The sequence below is a fragment of the Panicum virgatum genome, chromosome 2K (genome assembly GCF_016808335.1).
Source record: "Panicum virgatum strain AP13 chromosome 2K, P.virgatum_v5, whole genome shotgun sequence".
NCBI classification, from domain to species: domain Eukaryota; kingdom Viridiplantae; phylum Streptophyta; class Magnoliopsida; order Poales; family Poaceae; genus Panicum; species Panicum virgatum.
In genome coordinates, this window is record NC_053137.1 from 9226420 (window position 1) to 9250631 (window position 24212).

At 44.5% G+C, this 24212-nt stretch overlaps 3 protein-coding genes and 1 long non-coding RNA gene across 5 annotated transcripts; 1 reads left to right on the plus strand and 3 right to left on the minus strand.

Annotated features, from left to right (window-relative positions):
- The first annotated feature begins 4088 nt into the window (after window positions 1-4088).
- Window positions 4089-9750, plus strand: LOC120665436. Of its 2 annotated transcripts, none has more exons than XM_039945006.1 (8): window positions 4089-4540; window positions 5121-5284; window positions 6360-6565; window positions 7611-7865; window positions 7984-8070; window positions 8547-8719; window positions 8879-8988; window positions 9293-9750. In XM_039945006.1, the coding sequence occupies exons 1-7, from the start codon at window positions 4089-4091 to the stop codon at window positions 8985-8987; spliced, it is 1446 nt and encodes a 481-aa protein (XP_039800940.1). In that variant the 3' UTR covers window position 8988; window positions 9293-9750. The 2 variants fall into 2 exon arrangements, with proteins under 2 accessions (XP_039800940.1, XP_039800949.1); XM_039945015.1 differs by having other exon boundaries at window positions 4104-4540; window positions 9400-9750.
- A 2687-nt stretch (window positions 9751-12437) lies between these two features.
- Window positions 12438-14123, minus strand: LOC120665450. Its single transcript, XR_005671165.1, has 2 exons — window positions 13768-14123; window positions 12438-12639 (listed from the first exon to the last, which is right to left on the minus strand). It is a non-coding gene; the product is annotated as an uncharacterized LOC120665450 (long non-coding RNA).
- Window positions 14124-18314: 4191 nt separating this feature from the next.
- Window positions 18315-20055, minus strand: LOC120695049 (MDIS1-interacting receptor like kinase 2-like). The gene is made up of 3 exons (XM_039978371.1): window positions 19532-20055; window positions 18811-19085; window positions 18315-18670 (listed from the first exon to the last, which is right to left on the minus strand). Exons 1-3 carry the CDS (start codon window positions 20053-20055, stop codon window positions 18315-18317), a joined length of 1155 nt encoding a protein of 384 aa, XP_039834305.1.
- Window positions 20056-20115: 60 nt separating this feature from the next.
- On the minus strand, window positions 20116-21995 carry LOC120695050 (probable leucine-rich repeat receptor-like protein kinase At1g35710). Its single transcript, XM_039978372.1, has 3 exons — window positions 21476-21995; window positions 20767-21168; window positions 20116-20672 (listed from the first exon to the last, which is right to left on the minus strand). The coding sequence occupies exons 1-3, from the start codon at window positions 21993-21995 to the stop codon at window positions 20116-20118; spliced, it is 1479 nt and encodes a 492-aa protein (XP_039834306.1).
- Between the last annotated feature and the right edge of the window lie 2217 nt (window positions 21996-24212).

The window sequence follows — 24212 nt, forward strand, 5'->3', positions numbered from 1 at the left end:
AAGGTCCAACCTCAGCACCAGCATTATCTTCATGCATTTTAGGGCACTTCTTGTAAGCGTGACCATCTGCTCCACACAGGTTGCATCGTTTTTTCTTCTTTCCTGCCTCAGACTCATCCATTCCGTTACGGATACGAAGTGTCTGCCGTCGACCTACCCCTCTCCTAACATCTGGATTGGGAATGTACATTGAAGAGATATTGGGTGTAGTGAATGATCCCAGAATGCCTATGCCATATATCTCATGGCCCCAAGTGTGCACATCGGTTTCTTTTTTGTAATATTCTAAAACAAAAACCCCAGGTTCCAACCCAGATTCTGAACATGTCGCAATGACATGGGAGCATGGTAAGTGAAGCCGCAATGACATGGGAGCATGGCAAGTGAAGAAGTTGTGGCTTCTTGCATCTGTAAAACACCTTGCCTTCTGACGTTATCAAGCAATCCTGAACGATCCTTTGTCTGCGGACACCTTGACCTGTCCTGTCCTTGCATGAAACCTCAAACCTTTGATCCTTTGTGCCCATGGAGACCACTCTGTGATATTGAGCCTTTTCGATCTTTTCTTTCATGTATTTAGTGACCCTATTATAAAAAACCACTCCTGGATCATTAAGTAAGACAGCAGATGCCTGGTACCGCTCTCTGAAGTACCTTGTGCATCCGTACATGATGAACTCAACTATGCCAACAAGAATAAATCCATGAACATGACGCATTACCATATTGTAACACTCTGTGTGGTTGGTTGTCTCGATCCCATATCGACGCCCACCAGTGTCGTATAGAATTGACCACTTCTCCTTATGTGCATCCTTAATCCACTGTGTGAAAGGTCCGCCACCGGAACGTCTCCGGTTGGAGGTTGAGGCATGTTCCTTTAGCAGCTCGGCGCACATGTTATCTAGCACCTGCCACAAAACATCAAACTTCCGCTGCTGATTCTGAGTGCACAACCTATTGAACAAATTCATAAGTTTTTTATTCTTGAAGTGCTTATAAAAGTTTGCACCCATATGCCTTATGCACCACCTACTCACAACATGTTGCCATAGAGGAGGTTGTCCTCGACTTCCTTCATGTAGTTGCCTTATTGCTGCTAGAAGACCTATATGCCTGTCACTGATGAGGCAAATATCTGGCCTTGCAGCAACAATGTGAATCTTCACACGTTCAAGGAACCAGTACCAGCTCTCTGTGTTCTCATTCTCAGCAAAAGCAAAAGCGATGGGAACCACCTGCTTGTTGCAATCAACTACAATCGCTGTCAGTATTGTCCCCTTATATCTTCCTGTCAAGAATGTGCCGTCGATACACAGAGCAGGAAGACAATACATAAATGCCCTCACACATGTACCAATGCAGAAGAAAGCACGAAGCAGAAACCCAGGTCCCCCATATAAACTCGGTATAATGTAGGTATTAGTCGCGCTTACAGGATTTCTCTGCACAATTGCTGACAGCATGTGAGGCAGGTTATCATATGATGCCTCATATGTGCCGAACTTCATCTCAAACACCTTTTGTTTTGACCGCCAAGACTTTGCATAGCTGATTTTGTATTGAAAATGATCGTCTATGTTCCTAATTATCAATTTTGGCTCATAATCAATTTTGTCGAGAATCACCCCATACATCTTCTTGGCCACGAAAGTGGATGCGATGTTACGGTAATTTTGCGCAACATCAGTCAATCTGCATGTATGTGGTGTTACTACCAGTGTGTCTTATATTTGCCCTTGTAGGCATGTACTCGCCATGTACAATCGCCATTGACACACTTCACCTCATATTCTTTGCTGCTAGACTTCACAACTCTGAATTTCTTCTTCAACGATATAGCCCAAAACTTCACAGCATCCTTCACAACTTTAATGCTAGGATACTTTGCCCCATGCATAACCTCATTCTCTCTGTATTCGTACTCATTACCCCTAATATCATGTATCACTGGATTTCCAAAACCCTTGTCTCGCCATTCACCTAGCAACAGGTAGTCTTCATCGTCTGATGAGTCCCCACATTCTTCCATCATTCAAGCCTCCTGGTCTTTATTCTCTACAGCTTCCACTATTCCAGGTATTCGCTCCCCCTCATCGGCTAAACCTTACGGCTCAGGTTGAATGATATGCACGTTCTGATCTTCTTTTTCTCCTACCTGATCAGCTATACCTTGCGGCTCAGATTCTATGACATGCATGTTCTGATCTTCATTTTCTTGTTCCATTGATTGGTTCATATGAGATGATGTGCTTGTGGACCCTTCACCAAAATGATATGCCTTCTGGTGAATCTGAATTAGCATTGCAAGAGGCCACTCACGGTCAAGAGCTGCTTGCATGTAGGTCCGCTATTCTTCGGTGTTTGTTATAAGCATCAACTCCCAGAAATCCCCGTCAGTTGCCCAATTCGTCACAGTCTGAACGGTTAGGAAATAGGTCTTTGGATTCACATTGAATATCTCGTAAAGCCATTTGCGTATGGAACCAAAACTCCTCTCTAAGGGTCTATCTATTCCGCACTCTCTGCGTTCAAAAACTGATAAATCTACTACGTACGCATCATGAGAAATATAGTAGTCACCATAATGAACTTGAAAACGAAGCTTGCTCGACATATCTGGCCACACAATAATGATATTAAACAGATTGCTAATCTACTGTGTCAACAAAAATAATTACAATATAAACTGTTTGTAAAGCGTAGAAGAATTTTGGTTACCTGCCGTCGCCGGCTTAAAAATCCGACAGGGTTCGCCTCTCTCCCTCCCTCCCTCTCTTTTCTTTTTTTTCTGAAATTTTAGTGTTGCAAATGAGGGGTGGGGGGACCAGTCAACCCTTATATATAACTTGTGGGAGCTGGTCGCCCCGCTGCCGGGCGGCCTGTCCTCCAGGGTCCCGCGCGCAAATTTTCCGCGAAAACTTTTACAGAAAAGCCCCTGCCGCCCGGCATCGGGGCCACCAGGTGCCGGCCGCCCGGCAGCGGGGCGGCCGGGGTATATTTCTGTAAATTTCGAAAACGAAAATATATTTTTGTAAAAAACGAAATAAAAAAATAAAAAAATAAAAAAACCGCTGGGCCAAACTGTCCTCGGAATATCTAGCCTATTAATAACGAGACCGAAAGCCCATTAGTGTCCACAACCACAACACGACCCAGGAAGAGTCCAATCAAGCTCCGGAGTCCAAACCCTTCCCCGCTCCTCCGCCGTCCGGCCTAAGGCTTTCTCCAACCATTCCCCCCATCCAACTCCCCCCAAATGTACTATTTACTATATTTTACTACCTCCCTCCAAAAGATTCCTCCCCCTATAACTCCTTCTCTCCAACCATTCCCCCCATATCTATTCCCCTATACACTATACCTCACTCTTTAACTATTTATTTATCATTTTTAAATTCCGAAAAAAATAGTACTGTATTTGTACTACTATACAATATATGAGCAATAAATTGAGACGGCAACTGTTTCGCTCCGACCGCACGAGAGCAACGACCAGAGCGTAGGGGGACGGATTCCTCCCCCCACATTTGGGGACACGAACGTGCTCACCGGACAGGGGGGGAGAAAATGGGGGGTGCCGTTGGATGCGATACGGGGAGAACTGTAGCCGCTATGTAGGGTGAGAGGGCCGTTTCCGGGGTTCCGTTGGACATAGCCTAAGGCGTTCTCCAACGGGGCACCCTAAAGCGCCCCCCACCCTACGTAGGGGGGGCTTTGGGGGGAGCGAGCTGTCCAACGGCTCCCCCCACAGCTCCCCCTATATACGGGGGGAGTTGAAACTCCCTCTATATATAGAGTGAGTTTCAACTCCCCCTATATCTCTAATCACACCGTTTCTTCATGATATTAATTCCGTTTGAGCTCCGTAACATGATGATAATGTGTATTATGACAGTACAAATATTGTATGATTTTTTTTAAATTCAAAAACGTTAATTAAATAGTTAGTTAATGAGTGATAGTATATAGGGGGAATAGATATGGAGGGAATGGTTGGAGAGAAGGAGTTATAGGGGGAGGAATCTTTTGGAGGGAGGTAGTAAAATATAGTAAATAGTACGTTTGGGGGGAGTTGGATGGGGGGAATGGTTGGAGAAAGCCTAAACCCCGCCGCCGAAATGCTCCTCCGCCCCCTCCTCCGCCGCGCCGCCGCCGCCGCCGCGGCATCCTCCGGCGGCGCTCGCGCCACCGCGCTCCCCGAACCGCCCGCCGCGCTCGCCTCCCTCCTCCTGGCCTCCCGGTCCTACGCGAAGGCCAAGGGCGGGGGCAAGCCGGCGGCGTCCACGTCCAACCGCGGCAAGGTCCGCGCCAAGGACCCGCGGGGCGGGGCGTCGGCGGACGACGCCGATGGGGACGAGTTCGCCGCCGGGGGCGGGGGCGACGAACTCGACGCCGAGTTCGAGCTGCCCACGGACCCGCTGCCCCCGACCTACGACCCGGCGCTCGACGTCGGCCCTGGCGGCCGCCCGCTCTTCGCCTTCACCGACACGTTCGGGTCGTTCGCGCACCGCAACGCCAACGTCTATGTCGACTTCACGTAGGCACCCTCCCCCCTCTCAATTGGATCCAAATGCGCGTGAATTTTCTCTGTATTGGTACCGCTAATGAGGGTCGGATCTTGCGGGCGATCTCTCTGGCCAAATTAATAATTGCCAGGTAGCGATCACTGTGGTATCCAAATTTGAAATGGTAGATTGTATGGGATGTGGTCAGAGACCATTTTAATTAGGATTGATCCTTTGTAGAGTTTTCTGTGCATTGCTTCATCTATGATCCAATGATGGAGTTTGGGGATTAATGCTAGCTAGATGCTCCGTTGATTTCAGCAAGTTTTGTGATCTGTTTCATTTTCGCAAACTTGATTCCATTTGATGCTTTCCTCATTGACTAAATCGTGATCCCTTTCTGAATGTGTATGTCTAAATGATGAAATGTTTACCTTGGTTCAACTTAGATAGTCGCAACATGCTGTATCCTGTAGTATTTTATTACTACTATAAGCTGCATTGCTGCAGTCAGGAAACTAAATATAGCTCAGATTGATTTTTTTTATGCTATTGGATATTGTTTGGAACATTAATTTCTTTCATTTCTATGTATGTGGTATTTCTTTTCAGTTTGGATGAATGGAATGCCATGTTACCAGAAGGGTTGCCAGCAGGGATGATGAAGGAGTTTCAGGAGACAAGACGGTGTGCTGTAATGGTGAGGAAGAGCTTCCTAGATCTCCGGGATAACTTCCGTAGGATTGTTGATCCGGCCGTTACAGCCAATCTCAAAGGTGTGTAAAGTGTTGATACTTACGCATATTGGATTCTTGGATGCTGCTCCCTCTTATTAAGTTAGCTTCAGAAGAAACATGCTGTGCTTTCAATTTACATGTAATATGTACATTGCCGTATGGTTTTGCACTGATTAAGTTCAGATAGCATGGATGATTTGGGTTCTTTCAGATTCTAGTGGACACAATTGTTGCTGATAGCATTGGCATCATGCTAATCTCTTGCGGAAAATATTAATAAGCAAATGCTGCTCCTGTTAACAATTAGCATGCATCATACTTGTGGTTTGATTGAACCAATGTAATGGTATGCCAACTTTACTTTCTGTTTCTCAAAATTGACATTGGAAATGATGGTAACTATCCATTGATTCAGCCTAGTTCCTTTTTGACTGTGTATACTATCAGAAGTAAATAAAAGAAAAGCCAGTGAGGAAATAGGTTTATTAATTCTAAAATTGGTATGAGTTTCACCTAGCAAGATTAATAGCGAGAAAAAGGTCCAGTTTCCTTAATTAACTGATGTAGTGGTATGGAAACTTCCTTTTTTTTTTCTTCTCAAAGTTAACTGATGTAGTGGTTCGGCTTAGTTCCTTTTTGGCTCATAAGGTATACTATCAGAGGAAAAGAAAAGTAAGATACATTGAGGAACTAGGTTTCTTAATTCTAGAGGTATTATTTTTCACCTAGCAAGATTAATAGCAAAGAAATTGTTCAATTTCCTTGTCCATTGCTTAATCTTCTGTTATAAATTCTAAATTGGTACTGTTGCTACAGACAGAATTTATATTGTGGTGCCCACATATTTGAAAGTGTATAATATTTTTCATTATGTCCCCCATGCATTTGAAATTGTATAATATTTTTCATTGTATCCCATATGTTACTAATGTTTTTTGGTTTGCATCATAATCATAATTAAGTCTTATTTATGAGAATCCATGGTTTGAATTTTTTTTCCTCTGAGCATATTGCCATTGCTAAACAAATTTAGTACAATACAACTGCGTATGTATATGTATGTTTGCTGCAACGTTGTATCCCATATTTTCAATTCCTGCTTGTCTGCTTTCAGATATCAAAAAACAAATTGTCTTGGATGGGCCACGGAGTTGTGGTAAAAGCATTGCACTTGCGATGCTTGTCCACTGGGCACGTACTGAAGGATGGCTGGTATTCTATGTTCCACAAGGGAAGGATTGGACTCATGGAGGATTCTTCTATAGAAACACATACAGTGATTTTTTTGATACACCAATACAAGCTGCCAAGATCTTGCAGGTGCTAAGCTCTGTGTGATTTGTATGTTCTGGTTAGCTCAAATAGACTATCTTGCACGTTCCTCTTTTCTTTTTTTCAGTTTCTATGGATGCAAATAGAATGCACTATTATATGTTTTGCTTGTTTTACTGGTTTGTAATCTGCCTACACACTCCTAATTTCAGTAGTTGTGTTGTTCTTGATGTAGTATTAAGCATCAACTGTGACAACAAATCCAAGAATACAATGTGTTGAGTGGTGGTCATGCATAAATTAATTAACATTGAATCTAAGTTTGTATTACTAGAGCCTCTTTTGTTTACAAATTGTCACTGCAAAATCTAATATATGTTGAGGCTGCTGATTTGCGTAAAGATTTGATTTTCTTTTTTAAACATGTCTTTACTCATGCTATTTTCTATCACCAGTTCATAATTCCTACTGTATAGCAAACTGAATTTCTCAAATTTCAGTTTTTTGGTAATATGTTATTAGGACAAAACTTATGCGTGGTCATTGCATATATTTCTTTTTATCTTGGCTTCATGGATTCTATTAAGCGTACACATTAATGCTAGAAAGCAGATGATCTGTGATGTTTCGAACACACAAAGCCTCAAAATATGAAGCTCACCCTCTCAAAAAAAAAAATGAAGCTCACCACTAATTTCTACCGTGGCATATTTATAGATCCTATTGAATTCAATACCATGAAAGTGCTTTTGATACATTTGTGTCCTTATCAATTATATATGTTCAATCTGGAGATTTTGAAAGATAATTGGTGCCGTGGCATATTTATAGATCCTATTGAATTCAATACCATGAAAGTGCTTTTGATACATTTGTGTACTTATCAATTATATATGTTCAATCTGGAGATTTTGAAAGATAATTGGTGCCAGCATGTACGGCATATCCTTTGTTTTTTTTTAATTAGAACATAGATGCCTTGGATGAATCATGCAGATAGGAAATAGGATGCATATCTAGGAATACCTTGCTACTCAAGCATGCTGGATAGAAAAGAAACATTCCTCTAAATATGTTTGTATTGCTGCTTCAGGATTTCTTGAAGTACAACGAAACACGCTTACTGCAATTACCATGTCAAATTTTTGAGCCTATCCCCCTGGGAGAAGGTGCTGGTGTTGGAAAGATGAAAGGGGTTGACACAGTGGAAATGCCTGAAGGGTCCACATTATATGATCTCATTCAAACTGGGATAACCCACACACATGCTTCTGTTGGTGTTGTAGTTCGCTTAAGGAAGGAACTATCCCTTGTTAAAGATGTGCCTGTATTATTTGCAATTGATCAGGTATGTTCAAGTGTTGACTGTTGAGATCATAATTGAGCTGGCTGCTGTGACGTCAATTACTGATGGTTATCTGGATTAAACACCCCATTACATGGAATGTTTTCTTTGTCTTTTGCAGTACAATAGTTGGTTTACATTCAGTGAGTTTCAGGAGCCTGTAACTGTTAGATCTTGTCGACCAATCCATGCGAAAGAGCTTACAATGGTTTGTTGCACTGAGCTGCTTACACAATGTTCAAGCATTACATTCCTTTATGCCGCTCAGCATCCTTATTTGAAAGTAGAAAATAGTTGCATATCCTTTCTGCTTATTTTCATGTTTTTTTTGTTGTGGTTAGTAAAAATTGTTAAGGTTCTTACTCATTTCTGTGTATTCATTCTCTTATCTTGTGTAACCTCTCACCTGCTCTGTTATATTGCCTAATATAGCAAGTATATGGTTTGGGAGTTTTTTTAATAAAAAATGGAGGTGTAGATTTTTTTTCCTAGCTGGTAATCTGTAAAACATTTACCAGGTGTGTGTTCAATGGCATTGTAGCACTTCTTGAACAGCAGTACTTGATTCCCTGTGCATAGTTCACAGCTCATGATAGCAACTGTTTATGGTCTTGAAATCAAAATACATATGTAAGATGAGGTTTTGTGTAGGTCTTGTGACACTTGTTTCTTAATTTTCAACAGGTCAATGCTTATAGGTCAATGTTGCACAATGATATGATGGTAGGAGCCTTTTCACACTCAACAGCTGTTGGCAAACTACGGCAGGAGCTTCCAGATGTTCCCTCTGATGCTCGTTTGATGTTTCCACGTTACACCTTAGAAGAAGCTGAGACTGTGTGTCACTATTATATGAGGTAGTCCTTTTAGAAAATTGGCATTTTTTTTAAAAAAAAATCTGGTGATAGTGTTGTATTTTCTGCCTTGGCTTACTCTGGCATATGCTCAAACAAGTTTCCAAGTATATATATTACTTGTTAGTTCAATCAATGAGCATTGGAAATCTACTTGGCCAGGCAAAAGATCATTCGGCGTGAGAGTTTTTCAGAAGAGAAGTGGAAAAAGATCTATTATTTATCAAATGGAAACGGCTCAGAGATGAGATGGCTTGCTGCCTTTGTTTGAGGTATTATACCACACCTGAAGTTATGTAGTAGCTGTAGAATATTGTTAAGGCAAAAGTACATTGTTATCCTCAAAATTTTATTATTAAAAATGTTATGTAAATTGTTTCTTAGACAATAATGATTTGTAATCAACTAGACATAGTGTATGTATTTTTCAAAGCAATTTTTTCATTCCATTGAAATCATTAGCTATTAATAATTTTTTTTAATCTTTTTTCTACTAGTGTTTTTTTTATCTTTCTTCTTTCCATGGAAATAATTAGCTATTAGTAATTTTCTGATCGTGCCTGCACTATCATGCAGCTTCTGTGCCCAGATTATGTTCTGTTTTGATGGCGGTTTAGAAAGATTCCACTTCTATTTCAGCATGCCGTTTGACAACACAGTTCTCCATTGTTGTATACTTGTAGTCTCTCTTATGAAATTCCTAGGAGCAAATTGCCTACAACATCCTTCGATTGTGCTGACCTGCTGGGTAGAATTTGAAGCCAAAACACAAGTTTGCGGCGCTCATTTATATATGATTATATTATGAGGTCCCCTGCAGTCCTCAGTGATGCTAGATGCAAAATAATAACCAACTGATGTGTAACATTGTTCTTGGAGAAGTTTTCATATGTTCTGGCCCCCGTATGTATTTTTCCTGCAGCTGCGACTGACTCACTCACTATGCCAATGGATGTGATATGAGCTTATGTGAATCCATTCAACTAAGGCAATATTGCTGAATTGAGTCACATTTAATGGTCTGTCATTTTATCTTTTGGTTTATCATCATGCAATTATTTAACTTGGGAACACTCCTTTTCTTTCCACGGTTTGAAAGGTTACGTGTAGGAGGCCGAGCCCCTATTACAACATTATTAGTTGAGGTTTCTTTGTTGTTTTTCGATTCTAGATGATACCACTAAACCACTTCTGTCTATGAATTTCGTTGTTTACTTCTGGTTGTTCAGGCTTTTGCGCTGTTGCTCCTGGCTTTCCAATTATCGCATGGTATTTATACCTGATACTTGTTTTTTCTCTTCCAAATGGACTAAATGTTGGTTTTTTTCCCAAATGGATTATACCTGATACTTTGAGACTATGAATATAAGGAGCAATTCATGATGCCTTCCTGATTCAATTGTGCAAGACAGCTATTTTTCGTTTACCCTTGATCTATCGTCTATAACGGCTGTGGCACCTGAAGTTTGGCCGATACTGAATGCATTGGCAGAACAATGAAAACACAAGAAAATAACTTTCAAAATTTGAATCATGCACCAAAATGAATTTCTCCATTGATTAGCAAACTATACTTCAATGATCGTGAACTGATAGGTGAAAAAATCACGAGTTGTGTGTGTGTCTGACGCTGAACCGTGATACAGAGTTACTCTGTTTTCAGATGATCAAAGAGCAGATTAATAATCAGTAGAGTTCCTCGCGCCATCTTCGATTTCTTCGTCGACCGAGCTCATCTCTTCGTCAGAGCTAGAAGACGAGCTGCTGCTATCCGCCTCGATCAGGGAAACCCCGCGCTGCGGACACCAGCCGAAGCCGAACCCCAGCGCCGGTTCTTGCTGCGCCACCGCCGCCGCCGCGCGCGCCCTGAACGCCGGGAGGTCCAGGATGTGCGGCAGCAGCAGCTCGAGCACCGACTCCGCGTCCTGGTCGTCTTTCTCCATGCCGGCGGCGCCTCCACCTCCGCTCTCGTCGTCGTCGTCTTCCACCTTGGCGCTGGCACCGTCACGGACGTCGCCGTCGCCACCCTCGCCACCGTCGCCCACGAAGCTTCCGTGGTCGTCGTCCAACACGAGGCCGCCGTCATCGTAGCCGTCGGCACCGCCGCCGCCGTCGTCATGCGCCTCTTGCTGCTCCGGTTCAGCAGCAGCAGCCGCCGTCGAGACGATAGATTTTGCTATGAATATAAAAAAACGAAAACAAGTAATAATTTGGGACGGAGGGAGTACTAGGTGGGGGGAAATCAAATAATTAAAAGCAAGTTTTGCAAAGGGAACGGATGATCGAGTAAGCAGGCTTAATTAAATTACCCTGCGGCTTGTGGCAAAATCCAGGTAAAGGTACTCCAAGGGGTTAGCGTTCTCCAGGAGCTCGCTGAGCTTGAAGCTCAGCTGCCCTGGCAACGCCCGGTTGATGAGGGCAATCTCTTCTTGAGCAACGGCGCCGAGGCCGGCCCGAACCTGACGGGACAGGCTTGGGAGGACCACTTATCGCAGGTGAGGTTTTCGAGCCCCGGGAGGTGGACCACATCGACCCTCTCAACGGAGCACTCCATGATGGCGAGCTCCCTGAGCCGCCGGGAGCGCGGCGCGTCGACCCGGAGCGCCGCCGGCGAGGGGGCGGCGAACGAGCAGGAGTGGAAGTGCAGCGTCTCCAGCGCCTCGCACGCGCGCAGGACGGCCTCGATGTCAACTTGAACAGTAGGTGGAGGAGGGCATGCAGGCCTCATTGACCTGACAGTGGCATGGCTATGGTATGTCGATTTATATATTTGTTTCGATCCAGTGCGCAACTGGATTTTATTGACATCTTCAAAAGACTTTGTGTGACAATTCCTGCATTGTAGGTGTACTTGGATTGCTCATATTGATTGCAAAGATATAATTCAAATTCTGTCGTTTCTGATGGTCTGTGATATTTCCATGTTTCACACAATGGCTATACCGCTACCGCTTATATATACTATATGCTATAAAAGCAATTATGCCTTACCCAGAACCAGGGTTGTATGATAGTGAACACAATATATGGCTGTACATACTATTTGTTTACTACATGTGCACAGGGAACTGTGCATGTATAATGATTTGATATTATATATGCCGATATGTATATCCATTAACTTCTTGGTGGTGTGCAGAGCGAACTACTGTAGGATCTCACAGCTCTTTGCAAGCTTTAGTGCTGCTTTCTTTATGTCTGTGTCGATTTTTATATTAGTAATGTAATTTTTTCTAATAAATTTGAGTTTAAGTGCATCAAAGCAGGGAATAAATGTTTATTTGCCAAATAAATATTGTTGCAGTGTATGTGGATAAAATGCTAAGCACAAAGCATTTCACTTCTATTCTTTGTGGAAAGATCTACAACTATATTTTGCCGTAAAAAATGAGGTTGTTCCATATTAGCTGGTTTTGATGTTGTACAATGTACGGCAGCCGCTTTGTTTAAGCATGCATCACTGTGGCCATCAGCGTGTTTGCTGAAATGGCATCCAAATTAATCTTGCAATAGTAAGTGTGCAACATGCCAATATTTCGCGCGCAGCGTATATAGCGTGCTATTCTTTCTAGTTAGAATGATGGAAGCATGGGGTGATGTACTATGCAATGTTCAAAATAGCGGGCTAAAATGTTTTGCGGTCAGTTTTTTTAGATACTAAAAGAAGGCTATAGCGGGATATAGCTCCCGCTAACCACATTTAGCAGTTCTGCAAATTGAGTAATTAAGTTCAGAATTTATATATTCAGAACATCAAATCAAACAGATACAGGTCACAAAGTTCATTACATGCACTGAAGTACGTCTAGAGCATTCCATCATGCGCCGAAGTACGTCTAGAGCTTCACTAGAAACACTGGCACGCCTTTGAGCGCCCTCCTTGGAGCGGGCCAGCCTATTGGATTTATATGCCGCGGTCTGAACTGATGAAATGTTAGAAGAAACAAATCAGAATAGCAGTAACAAAGCAAATTATAATATAGGGGCACAAACAATTTTAATGAAAATAAAATGAGTTACAAGACATTAATTTCTCCATTGATTTGTGAGCACTTCTGACAAACCCAAATGAAACATCATCATCAATAAAAGAACAACTGCTCTTGCAAAGTTATATCTATCATCTGAAACCCACGGTAGCCGAGGCTTATGCTCGTTCATCTGTTTGGCTAACAACAAGATATGAGGATACTTAATTAGCAGAGACATTTCACATTTTATTACTCGGTTTTCTCTTTATTGTTCCTCTATTGTATGGCAAGCAACAACGAAAGATAAAATGCAAAAATCTATCTTGAAAAGTTGAATGAAAGTTGCAAGCTATTTGTTTATGAAATGTAACAACATTTTTCCACACTCTAATGACTGAAGGTACCTTAAAATCAAAATGAAGTACACTCTTCTTTCTTAGGAACTTCATCCCAAGAGCTTGCTCCTTAGAGAAGAATAAATATTTAACATCTCTAACCTTTGGAGTAGCACAACCTTACAAAAGGAAAGAAAATTCCTTCTTGTAGAACTTGATAGAATGCTCAAGGTCAATAACATGAAGCTTGCCTGCAAAGAGGCTCAGGTGTCTTCACCCTCTGAATGGCACTTGGCAGCACCGAGTTTTGTAGCCCTGATGTGTTGATCTTATTTATTAAATTTTAATATCCAGATATAGGTTGATTACTAGAGCAATCAAACAATATCAAGTTTGCCGGTAGTTAGTATTATACAATCTTCTATGATAGATGACATGAGTAGTTCCTGTTACTATCTAGCTCACAATCAAATGGCAGTAACATACACTTTTCCAATTTTATGTCTGAAGAGTGAGGACAGAAGGACGCCATTAGCAGTTTCCTTGTTGCCATTTCGTCGAGCAGCTCGAGGTTGTCCAGAAATATATACTTTTGTGGTTGTAAGGGTCGAGTCCAGCGAAATTCTGTAGAACAGCCTGACGGTAGAAGAGGTGCAACAACGCTATCTAACTGGACAACAGATTTGCTTTGTAGGGGGATGACGGTGCGCCGGAGAGCTTGCAGGTGCGCAAAGGAGGATCGTACCATAGTCAACTGCCAGCCTCGTCTGATACGACTACGCATGCTGCGCGGCAGCGCTCCACGGACGCCGCCAGCGGGAAACGACCGCGCGCGCAGCGAGAAGACACGCTCGCGGTTGCATCCTTTCGCTCGGCTTCTCCCTTCGCCCGCGTCGCATCCAAGGGGGCGGCAGCGAGCTATGGCATTCGATGCCGGGCTGCCGGTGCTGCGTCTTGCATGTTCGCAAGCTCAGTTTGTGCAGGAGAGAGCGTGGCATGGTGGAGGCAGCGCCGGTTCTGGCTATGGAGTGTGCTGGGGTCATCGGCAGTGGGGTCGCCGCCGCCGGCTGCCGTCAGGTCGAACGGATTCGCTGAGACGGCGCACCAGGAAAGCGGAAGGGTCCAGAAGCACCCCGCGTTGCCGTGGTTTTGGCGAGTTACCAGAGTCGTCCGCTCGAGATCCGACGGACAAAATTTTTGGGAGACGTGGCCCAATAAAAGCTTGAGAATGTCACCAACTTTAGAGATTTAGAGGTTCCCTCATTACATCACTGATGAAATACTAAGTTTTGTAAATGATGGAGTTCAATACTGTTAAAAATAGCAATGCATATTTGTTTGAAACTTCAAGAAAATTAGAGAGTATGCATGAACCATAGTTGACATGCTTCATGATAAAATGTGAAATACTCTTAAAACTAGATATTTATATGATTAGATAAACATAAAGAAAATTCTAGAGTTAGATATTTTGTAGAAAGTATGTAGAAAATGGACACATGATAAAATTAGATGAGCCATGGAGTCCTATAAATAGGGGTGATCCTCTCCCCTCTTGCCATACTGTGGCATAAGAGGTCTCAAGTAGAAGATGACAAAAGTTGTGGTGTAGAGTAATAGTGTTATGGTAGGGTAGCTACATAAATAGTGTAAGAGGATAAAACCAATTATATGGTTTAGCTAGCTAAATAACTCTTAATTTAGCGGCTATAGCGGGATATAGTGGGAGGATTTAGCCTTTTAAAGCTAAAAGATAGATTTTCTAGTCTTCTCCTCTCTCAAAGGCTACAGTGGACTATAACGGTGGTTATAGCCGACTACTTTGAACATTGGTACTATGATGAAGGCACGAGTCAAAGGCTCGTCTTGCGTCTTGTGCAGCACGTCGTGCATGTGCACGTCAAAATCATGCTCGTCGATTCATAAAATAGAGAAATAGTAACATGCATGTACCATTTCAGCCCATGAGGGTTCCACACCTGTTAGAATAGCTGGCACACTATATGGCAAGCAATGAAACCACAGTGGCAGCAACTTCATAGATATATTCATATGTCTCATCACAACACACGGGAAATCCAGGACATGCAGCGCCAACAAATGGGACGAGCACTTCATCATGGATATTGAATGGTGATTATTGAAAGCTACTGTTAGAGCAAGCAAGGAGGAAATGAAACCACAGTGGAAACAACTTCACTCGACTCGGATCCATGCACTCACATAAAGTCAAGCACCACCAAATTGTAAACAGAAATAAATTGGAAGAATGCCATGATGTCTCCAGCAACAACTCAACAGTAAAGGTTTGCTGATGTTCTTAGATTCACGCATGGGCATCAAAGTTTCGGAAGCCGCAGACTATGCCCTTAGAAAACTGCATTATTCACTCGTCATGTCTTCATGCGAGTTTGACACTTGACAGGCCGGTGCACTCTTTTAACCTAAAAACATAAAGCCAATCACCCGACATAGTCAAATAAATATGATGCTTATAGAAGATAATATAAGGATCTTTAGTTAGTACAACAAGCATGGCATATAGTATAGCATATTATGTCAATGAAAATCTCAATTCATAACTCACCGTTGAAAGATCCTTTCTCTGTTTCTTTCTGAAAAACAATTTCTTTTTCCATAACGCACTATTAGAATCGTAATTATCTCCGAGCTTTTAAATGGTCGGTCATTATGTAAGACCCTCGGAAAGAGCAGTAGCCAGCAACCTCCCCTCGTGGACTCTTGGTCGGGCATTCGGCCAGTTGCCAAGGGTCTGTTGGCCACTTCCTTAGCGACCGTGAATGCCCAACAGTTCACCATCGGCGATGTGCTGACCACGTTACGGGAGAAGATGGTTATCCATCTAGTTGCCGACAGGTGATTACTCTTGGCCAATGGCCATTTTCTTAATTGAAATTATTTTTAATTCCCGCTTCATCCCAAAGCTCAACTAAAATAATATTATATTCTATCGATCTTCCCGCTTGGAGAGGACGCAGGTCCTGGCCACCAGCCGGACGTCGCCATGGAGACCAGGACGTCGTCGGGCAGCTCGCTGAGTCTGTCACGACATTGCTAGGCTTCACCATCGCTGCTGGAAGAATCATTACGGAGCACTGCCATGGTCAGAGCTTGCTCACTCGATCTCGCGTGGTCGTCCGCCTGATCCCAACGGAAGAGGAGAGCGCAGGGCGCTTTACAAAACTCTCGATCGCATCAGCAAGATTGAACGGCCGATATATAGAGCGACCGAGCTGAGGGAGGATCGGACTCGGACTCGGACCTTTGCGTTGCCATCGACGACAGCTCGTCGGATTCCGAACTCCGACTACTGGATGACCTGCTCACCTGCAGGCCACTTCCAGCTTGCATTTGTACTGCAAAATTAAATTCGGAGAGCCTTGTGGTAAATTTGCAAAGTATTAATAGGGATACGTGTATTGTATGATCCTTCCGTATCATGATACAATTAGTACTTTCTGTAAGCATGCATGGCATATGCTGGCCTCACAACGAATTTATTGTTGAGCGCGATTATTGCTATTGTTAACCATTCTTCAGTGATGATCTTTAAAAAATCATTCCAAAGTAGTATTGTATGATCGTCCAGACGTTGCCATGCATGAATCGATACATATTATACATATGACCAGACAGTATCATACTGCCAGTATGTCTCTAGAATCAGCGCTGATATGAACACCCGCTGTAAAACCAAATGTTTTTCTTCTCGACATGCAACTGCCAACTGCTTGTTGCGTAAGAGCATTAATTATTCGGGGAATTTAACGGCAACTACGTTGAAGCCATCTAATCTTGAGACGACTTAATAGATAATCTCTACAATAAATTTAAGCACCGCCGCCGCCGTCACGCGGCTCTTGCCGCTCCGGTTCAACAGCAGCCGCCGCCGCCGCGGCCCGCGACTCCTCGAGGAACCGCAGGAGCTCGTCGCGAGCTTCCCCTCGAGAGCCACGCCATCGGCACGCGCATCGGCGGCGGCGCGGCTTCCTCCAGGAAGCGCAGATACTTGGCGAGAACGTCGCCCCGCAGCCACGCCGCCGGTAGCGGCGAGGCCACGGATGGAGCAGGACGGCTCCATGCGCCGCCGCTTGCCGGATGGATCTGAGCGGGTTATGCTAGCTATAGGCGAGGGGCAGGATCGGAAGCCTTGGAGAAGAAAGGCGCGGTGGTGATGGGAGAGAATGGCGCGGGCGCCGTGCGGCCGCGATCGAGATTCTGGTTTTGAAGACCCACGAGTGACCGGGCGAGTCGGATTTCAAAGTCGGCTCCGAGTCCGCGTCAAGCTCGGAGTCCCGCTCTGTGGGGGTTTCTTTTCAACAAATTTGTTAAAATCTAATGGAATAATTTAAGGAAAATTGTATTCAAAACACATTTTACATAGTCCGTAGAAACATATTTCTTGCGCATTATTCGATATTTTTAGGGACTTTATTTAACAATTAAGAAACCTTGTTCAACAAAATCTGTAATGAGTATTAGCTCAACATTTTATACGTGAATTTATTGTAAACGATAGATGCTGAAATAGTACATTCAAGTTGCTGAAAAATAGTACATTCAAGTTGCTGAAGTATCATATAATATAATAAACTATCAAACTGCCGAAAGATTAAGCACCTATCGAATTTTCTCCACATGCAATTGTTTCGGAGCCTATGTGGAAATGGGATGCCGTTGGAAGGTCCCGGTAGAGATTAGAAACACCGTGGCAATCATTTTTTTTTCCCAATCCATTTGTCTGGCATGTTTTTTTTAAGCCCTTTGCCTGGCATGTTAATGCTCATGAATTGATGCAGTCGTCACGGTGAAGCTGCTACTGCAACTGTACCAGATCTCAATTTGATTACACGCAAGACGCAACTATTCTTATTCAGAAGGAACCTTGAACCACGACGCTAGTAATATATATTTTTATAAGATAAATTTTACAAAAAGGTGTTTAAAAAAGTGGAATCATACTAGCAGCAATGATTTTGCTTTGATGCGCTTGTAGGGCCACACACTACTTTGTTGGACTTTACAGTTTATTCAATATTGATACTTTTTCTTCGGTGAAGTAGTAAAGCTCATAATTTTTTTTTTGAAACGAACCGGCAGGAGAGCTGCCTGTTATATTAATTAGATGGAGAAAAGATAAAGAAGCCCAAGAAACAACACCGTACAGGACGCCACAAGAAAAAAGGACACATAAAGCTCATAATCATGGGTTATACAGCTCTCAGCTTCTCAAAATCGAGACCATTCATCCTCGTGACAGTACAATTTACACTACACTTTCCCATCTGTTATTTGTCCTAGTGTAACTGTACCTGAAGGTGAGGCAAAATATGAAGGTTGGGGGCGAATCAGTTTCTGATAGACATCTTGGATTTCTGGTCTTGACTGAGGAGACGTTTCTAGGCAAGCAAATGCCACTTCGATGAGCAGAGCAATTTCTTTCTTCTCCAAACATGTTGGCGACGATGGGCGTTGGTCCAGTAAATCCATCGCAAGATTATTATGCTCTCCCAGGGAAGCAAGGGATTGCAGCTCCCTAGGGTATCTCCCCATCACAATCTCCAGCACAACCACACCAAAGCTATAGACATCACATTTCGTCATCACCACAGATGTGTATGAAAACTCTGCATTAGAAAAGAGCACGAGAACCAAAATTAGAAACTATTAGGTTTAGGATGATGATCTGAAACATAAATATTTTTATATCGAAATGGAGACAATCATATATTTGCTAGGTGCAAGCAGAAAGTAATTACCAACATACCTGGGGCTATATAACCATATGTCCCTGCTAGTTCGCTCCAGTTTGATGAATCAGGTTTTATAATCCTTGCTGTGCCGAAGTCTGCAACATAAGCCTTAAAATCTGCATCGAGCACGATGTTGTTACTTGTTATGTCACGATGAATTATTGGTGGGTTGCATTCATGGTGTAAGTAGTACATAGCTTGGGCTATGTCTCTTGCAATGGCAGCTCGCCTCTGCCAGTTTAGCTCCTTTGCTAGATCATCATTTTCCAGTGTTTCATGAAGATTTCCTCTGTCAATGTAATCATATACTAGAAATTTGCCTAAGGTTGTTAGCCCGAGTGGTGCGAAGCAACCGGCGGCACTCCACAGGTGGGGGGTTCGAACCCCCACCGGGGCGAATTTCCCCGCCTGTGGGAAAAAAACCCCCTCGCTGTGCTCCTGATAGCTTGGGCTGTGTAGTCAGCCTGGCCCGGCCCGGCGTCACGGTTTCCCGGCCCAGTGGGTAATGGTCCCGGCCTAGGTAACGGTTCCAGGAAATGGCACTAGGCCCAAGGTCAGAAAGAGCTGGGGTTCGGGGGGTTTCTCGGCCTGCGTTAGAAGGCCTCCTTATAAGAATGCTCGGGGGGCGGCTAGCCCCTCGCAGGTCGAGTTTTTTTATATACTAGAAATTTGTACAGTCGATGGGAGCAAAACCCGTACAACTTGATGATGCTCCGATGCCGAATCTTTGTTAACACTTCGATTTCTCTGATAAATCTCTTTTCATCACTAATCTCTTCTTCAGTTTCATGAAGCTTTTTAACTGCAACCAATCTCCCTTCTTGAAGTTGAACTTTGTAGACGGTGCCGTACCCTCCTGACCCAACGATGTATCTTTCACTGAAATTTTCTGTTGCCTTAATGATATCCTCAAATGCTAGTTTCCCATCGAAATTCCACACCAAAAACACATCTCTTTTATCATGGGCTGCAGTCCTTTGTGGTCTCTTACTTCTCTTAACAATCCTAATTACTCCAAAAGTTGCAAGAATAGTAACTATGCATGAAGGAATGGAAATGCTTAGCAGCAAGCTGCTGATTCTTCTGTTGTGGTGCTGCAGTTTTGGGTCTGAAGAGCATTTTGGAAGGCCGGAGAGATTATCACAAAGACCATTGTTGTGGAGGAACCATCCTATTGAGGCATTACGAAATACTTGCCCTGTTGGAAGGGGCCCTTCCAAGTTGTTGTATGACACATCAAGTGCTGACAAACTAACCATGCTGGCAAAAGAAGATGGGATGCTCCCATTGAAGTCATTATGGGAGAGGTTCAAGGTCTCCTACTTCACCAAGTTCCCGAGCTGACTGGGTAGCCCACCTGTGAGTCTGTTGTTGCTCACATCCAACACGAGCTGCAGGTTCCCCAGATTACCCATGGTCATCGGCAATTCTCCTCTCAAGTTGTTGTGGCTGATAAGCAGTGATAGAAGCCCAGTGCAACTCCCAAGCTCCTGCGGTATCGATCCACTCAACTTATTCATCGATATATCGAGATACTGAAGATTGCTCATCCGGCCAAATTCAGGTGGTATACCACCTGAAAATTGGTTTTGCGACAAATTGAGCTTGTATAGGTTGGGTAGCTTGCTCAACTCTGGTGGTATCCTGCCTGTCAGTTTGTTGGTGTGGAGCAGGAGTACCTCCAACATTACCAAATTTGAAAGCTCAGGTGGCAAGCTTCCAGTTATCATATTTTTTGACAAGTTCAGTATGGTCAGATTGACACTTGAAGCCCAGGTCTTGGACAGATGCCCATGAAGTCTGTTCCTCCCAAAGTTTGCTTCCACAAGCTGCGGGTACGGGCGTACGGCCCCAAGCTCGACACGTCTCCTGTTAACTGGTTGGAACCAATGTTAAGCCAAACGAGGCTCGCACAATTCTTCAGGCTCGCAGGAATTGGGCCCGAGAACCTGTTCATCGCGAGCATGAACTGTTGAAGGCTCCCCCCTCTGCAAACGTCGGAGGGCAGCTCCCCGGAGAGGGAGTTGTTGCCCCCATGTTGAGATCAACCAGCCCCGTGAGATTGAGAAACTCTCGAGGCAGGGAGCCTGACAGCTTGTTGCAGAACACATCGAGCTCTATGAGGCTCGTGAGGTTCCCGAGAGCCGCAGGAACTGACCCTGAAATCCGGTTCTCGGACAAGGCCATGAACCACATGCTCCCCAAACGGCCGATCTCGGCGGGGATCGAGCCCACAAGCTGGTTTTTCGACAGTTGGAGGTACCCCATCCTGGTGAGGTTCCCCAAGCTCCGGGGAATCGGGCCTCCCAGCTGGTTTGCATCTAAAAGCAGGGCGCTTAGGTTCGCCAAGAACCCAATGTCATGAGTTGCATCTAAAAGCAGGGCGCTTAGGTTCGCCAAGAACCCAATGTCATGAGGAACCGAGCCTGTGAGGGGCTGTGTGTTTAGTTCCGCGAAAAGTTCCAAAAAATTTTCACTGACGCACATCACAACGAATTTTACGATACATGCATGGAGTATTAAATATGGTTAAAAAATATAACTAATTATACAATTTAGTTGTAAATGACGAGACAAATCTTTTGAGACTAATTACTCCATGATTGGACAATAGTTGCCAAATAAAACCGAAATGTGCTACAACAACTTTTTCGCGAACTTTTCGCGAACTAAACACACCCTTGGACAGAATCAGGAGGTCGAGATTAGTGAGGTTCCCCAGGGAGGTTGGGATCCCACCGCTCAGGTGGTTTTCGGCGAGCTCGAGGTCGAGCAGGTTCACCAGGTTCCCGAGAGAAGGTGGTATGGACCCTGACAGTCGGTTGGTGTAGAGCTGCAGGGTGGTGAGCCTGGTCAGGTTGCCGATGCTCTCAGGAATCTCCCCACTTACCGATGTCGTGGTGAGCAGCAAGGTCTCGAGGCCGGCGAGCTTCCCGAGCTCGCCGGGGATCGGCCCGGTCAGCGTGTTCTGCTGGAGGGCGAGGAAAGCCAGCGCCGTCAGGTTCCCAAGCGACGCCGGGATGCAGCCGGTGAGGTTGTTGGTGGAGAGGTCGAGGTGGGCGAGGCGCCACATGCCGCTGGCCTCCGGCGGGATGCGGCCGCAGAGCCAGTTCCCGGCGAGGTCGAGGTAGGCGAGCGCGCGCAGGGAGGCGACGGCCGCCAGGATCTCCCCGCGGAGGCGGTTGTGTGAGAGGTCCATGCGCCGGAGGGACGGGAGGGCCGAGAAGTTGAGCGCGCCGAGGTGGCCGTCGATGCCGGCGCGTGGCAGGGAGATGGTGGTCACCTCCGCCGGGGAGCTGCGGCGCGCGGTGGCGCACGCGACGCCGGTCCAGTTGCTGGTGCACGGGGTGGTGCCCGGCCGCCACGAGCCCAGCGCCGGCGGGGCACCTCCTCGCAGGGTGGGCTTCCAGCGGAGGAAGGCCTCCGCCGCGGCCTCCTATTGTGGGGAATGTACCTGCACGCCATGGCGCCCCGCCACCGCGCCCGCGTGGAGGAAGAGAATGCAGGCGTGGAGCAAGCAGAGCGGGATGGCTGCTAGTGCTAGCTCCACCATCGCCATGGGTGTTGTCGAGCTTGCTCGCTCGCTCGCTTGATTTCTCGCTGGTGGCTTGTGACGAACAATCTCCAACTGCATTTTTTTCCGAATGGAAGGGAAACTTATATTAAATCTTGACAAAGTACATCCCCAAATTATACATGAAAAAAAATCTGAAATACAAAATACATAATATTCTATTCAGATTCTTCCATCGTCTTCTCCCCCCAATGACTTCCATCGAATGTTGAAGCCAAAGTGCAGTCCTTATGCCAAATCCGACGACCAACCCCAAAACATTGGACATGCCGCAAGATCCAACGCTTCGGAACCAATCCAAAATGCATCTAAATCGCTGAAAGCATATCGGCGGTTGCATTATCGGGTGTAACATAGGATGCAGATTTATCACCTTCAAAACTTGATTTCCTCTCCGCGACCACCGATGATGAGATCGATGACCCGGAGTCATTGTCTTCGTAGGGGGCTCCCAGAAGGACCCCTCCCCTTGCAGATAATGGCCACAAATTGGCCACCTGCCGATGAAATCGATGCTTGTAACAACAATCTCGTCGTGGTAATCATCGAAATCATCGCAAATCACACAAACCCGGCTGAAAATCATATGATTTCACCGGAAAATTATTTAGCAAACTCTAAGACACTATAAAACTAGAGAAAAAAAAGGATGGGTCCCCTCCCCTTCTCGTCTCCGGCAGACATACCGGAGAAGAAGAAGGAGAGGGGACCGAGCCTTGGCGGCGTAGGCGGCGGCGGTGGAGGGCAGGAGCGGCGTAGGGCTTTTCCGTGGAGCCTGCAGTGGCGGCGGCTCAAGCGTGTTGAACTTGATCAAGCTAAACTTTTTTGTGGCTAGTGGTATCTGTTATGATAAAGAAAGGTGGTAGTATGAACTATGAACTGTGGGCACAGCAAAAGCAGACGTCGATCGACGGCTCGAAGACTTGTGCAGCATGCCGGGTCAAGCACGTGCGTGTTCATCCTCCGCGGTTTCACACCTACATACAATTTACAATTACAAAACCAACCAAGCCGGCCAGCATGCAAATTAGTGGTTTAGGCAGCTTTTCTGAACCAGTGGTTCTTATTCCGTTCACCGATTTAACATGGTCATGTTGTTTATATATAAAAAAAACATCAGCATGTTCAGATCATATCTCTGCAGAGCTTTTACAGATTGGCCTCATCATCATCATATAATGAGTAATTTGGGCAGTCTTACAAGTGGCTGGATCCGATTTCCCGATTCAATCCACATCGAGGTTTAATCTCATGAGTGATGATCCTATACTGCTTTGCTGGTGCTGTGGCTGGTACTGATTTCTGTGAGAGAAAAATACTGCTGTCACAACTTGCGGTTGTCTTGAATATTGATCTTATTATTGTTAACAAAAATAGAAAAATAGTATGCTCCTAGAAGAAAAACAATCACCTTTACAAGCAAGCCGGTCGAGGCCCGCGTCATCAATTGTCTTTCTTCCTTTTTCTTTCTATACATAAAACCCTTTCTTCCTTTTTCTTTCTTTCAGAATTGAACAAGTGAAAGCCAGGAACGTTCTTTTAGCATATCGGGAACTATGGCTTTAAAAATTTCATCGTAGAGCTTCTGAATAATGATTCTAATGGCAACTCTCCAGCATAAAAAAGAGTGCAACAGGCGGCTGGGCTATGTTTCTCAGCGGCCACACACACTAGCTTGTAGTCCAATCTGCTACTCATAGTCATTGCCTCATTGGTACGTCTAAGAGGGAAGGTTATTTTTTTTTGACGAAAAGGAAAGGTGAATTAGATTCCTAAGAATTCTTCTCATTTAGCCAAATTCACCCACATGCCTAGCAAGAAAAGTGCATCTGTTTTGAGACA

Excerpts from the sequence above, each read along its gene's own strand:
- LOC120665436 (XM_039945006.1), top strand. The coding sequence starts at position 4,089 with ATGGTTGGAGAAAGCCTAAACCCCGCCGCCGAAATGCTCCTCCGCCCC. Across the intron at positions 5,285-6,359 it reads CGTTACAGCCAATCTCAAAG|ATATCAAAAAACAAATTGTC; the intron begins GTGTGTAAAGTG and ends GTCTGCTTTCAG. Across the intron at positions 7,866-7,983 it reads TATTATTTGCAATTGATCAG|TACAATAGTTGGTTTACATT; the intron begins GTATGTTCAAGT and ends TGTCTTTTGCAG.
- LOC120695050 (XM_039978372.1), bottom strand. The coding sequence starts at position 21,995 with ATGGACCTCTCACACAACCGCCTCCGCGGGGAGATCCTGGCGGCCGTC. Across the intron at positions 21,169-21,475 it reads CCTCCTGATTCTGTCCAAGG|ATGCAACTCATGACATTGGG; the intron begins GTGTGTTTAGTT and ends CCCTGCTTTTAG. Across the intron at positions 20,673-20,766 it reads AGAGGGGGGAGCCTTCAACA|TTAACAGGAGACGTGTCGAG; the intron begins GTTCATGCTCGC and ends GGTTCCAACCAG.
- LOC120695049 (XM_039978371.1), bottom strand. The coding sequence starts at position 20,055 with ATGGTTAGTTTGTCAGCACTTGATGTGTCATACAACAACTTGGAAGGG. Across the intron at positions 19,086-19,531 it reads TTTATCAGAGAAATCGAAGT|AGGAAATCTTCATGAAACAC; the intron begins GTTAACAAAGAT and ends TTACATTGACAG. Across the intron at positions 18,671-18,810 it reads ATATGGTTATATAGCCCCAG|AGTTTTCATACACATCTGTG; the intron begins GTATGTTGGTAA and ends TTTCTAATGCAG.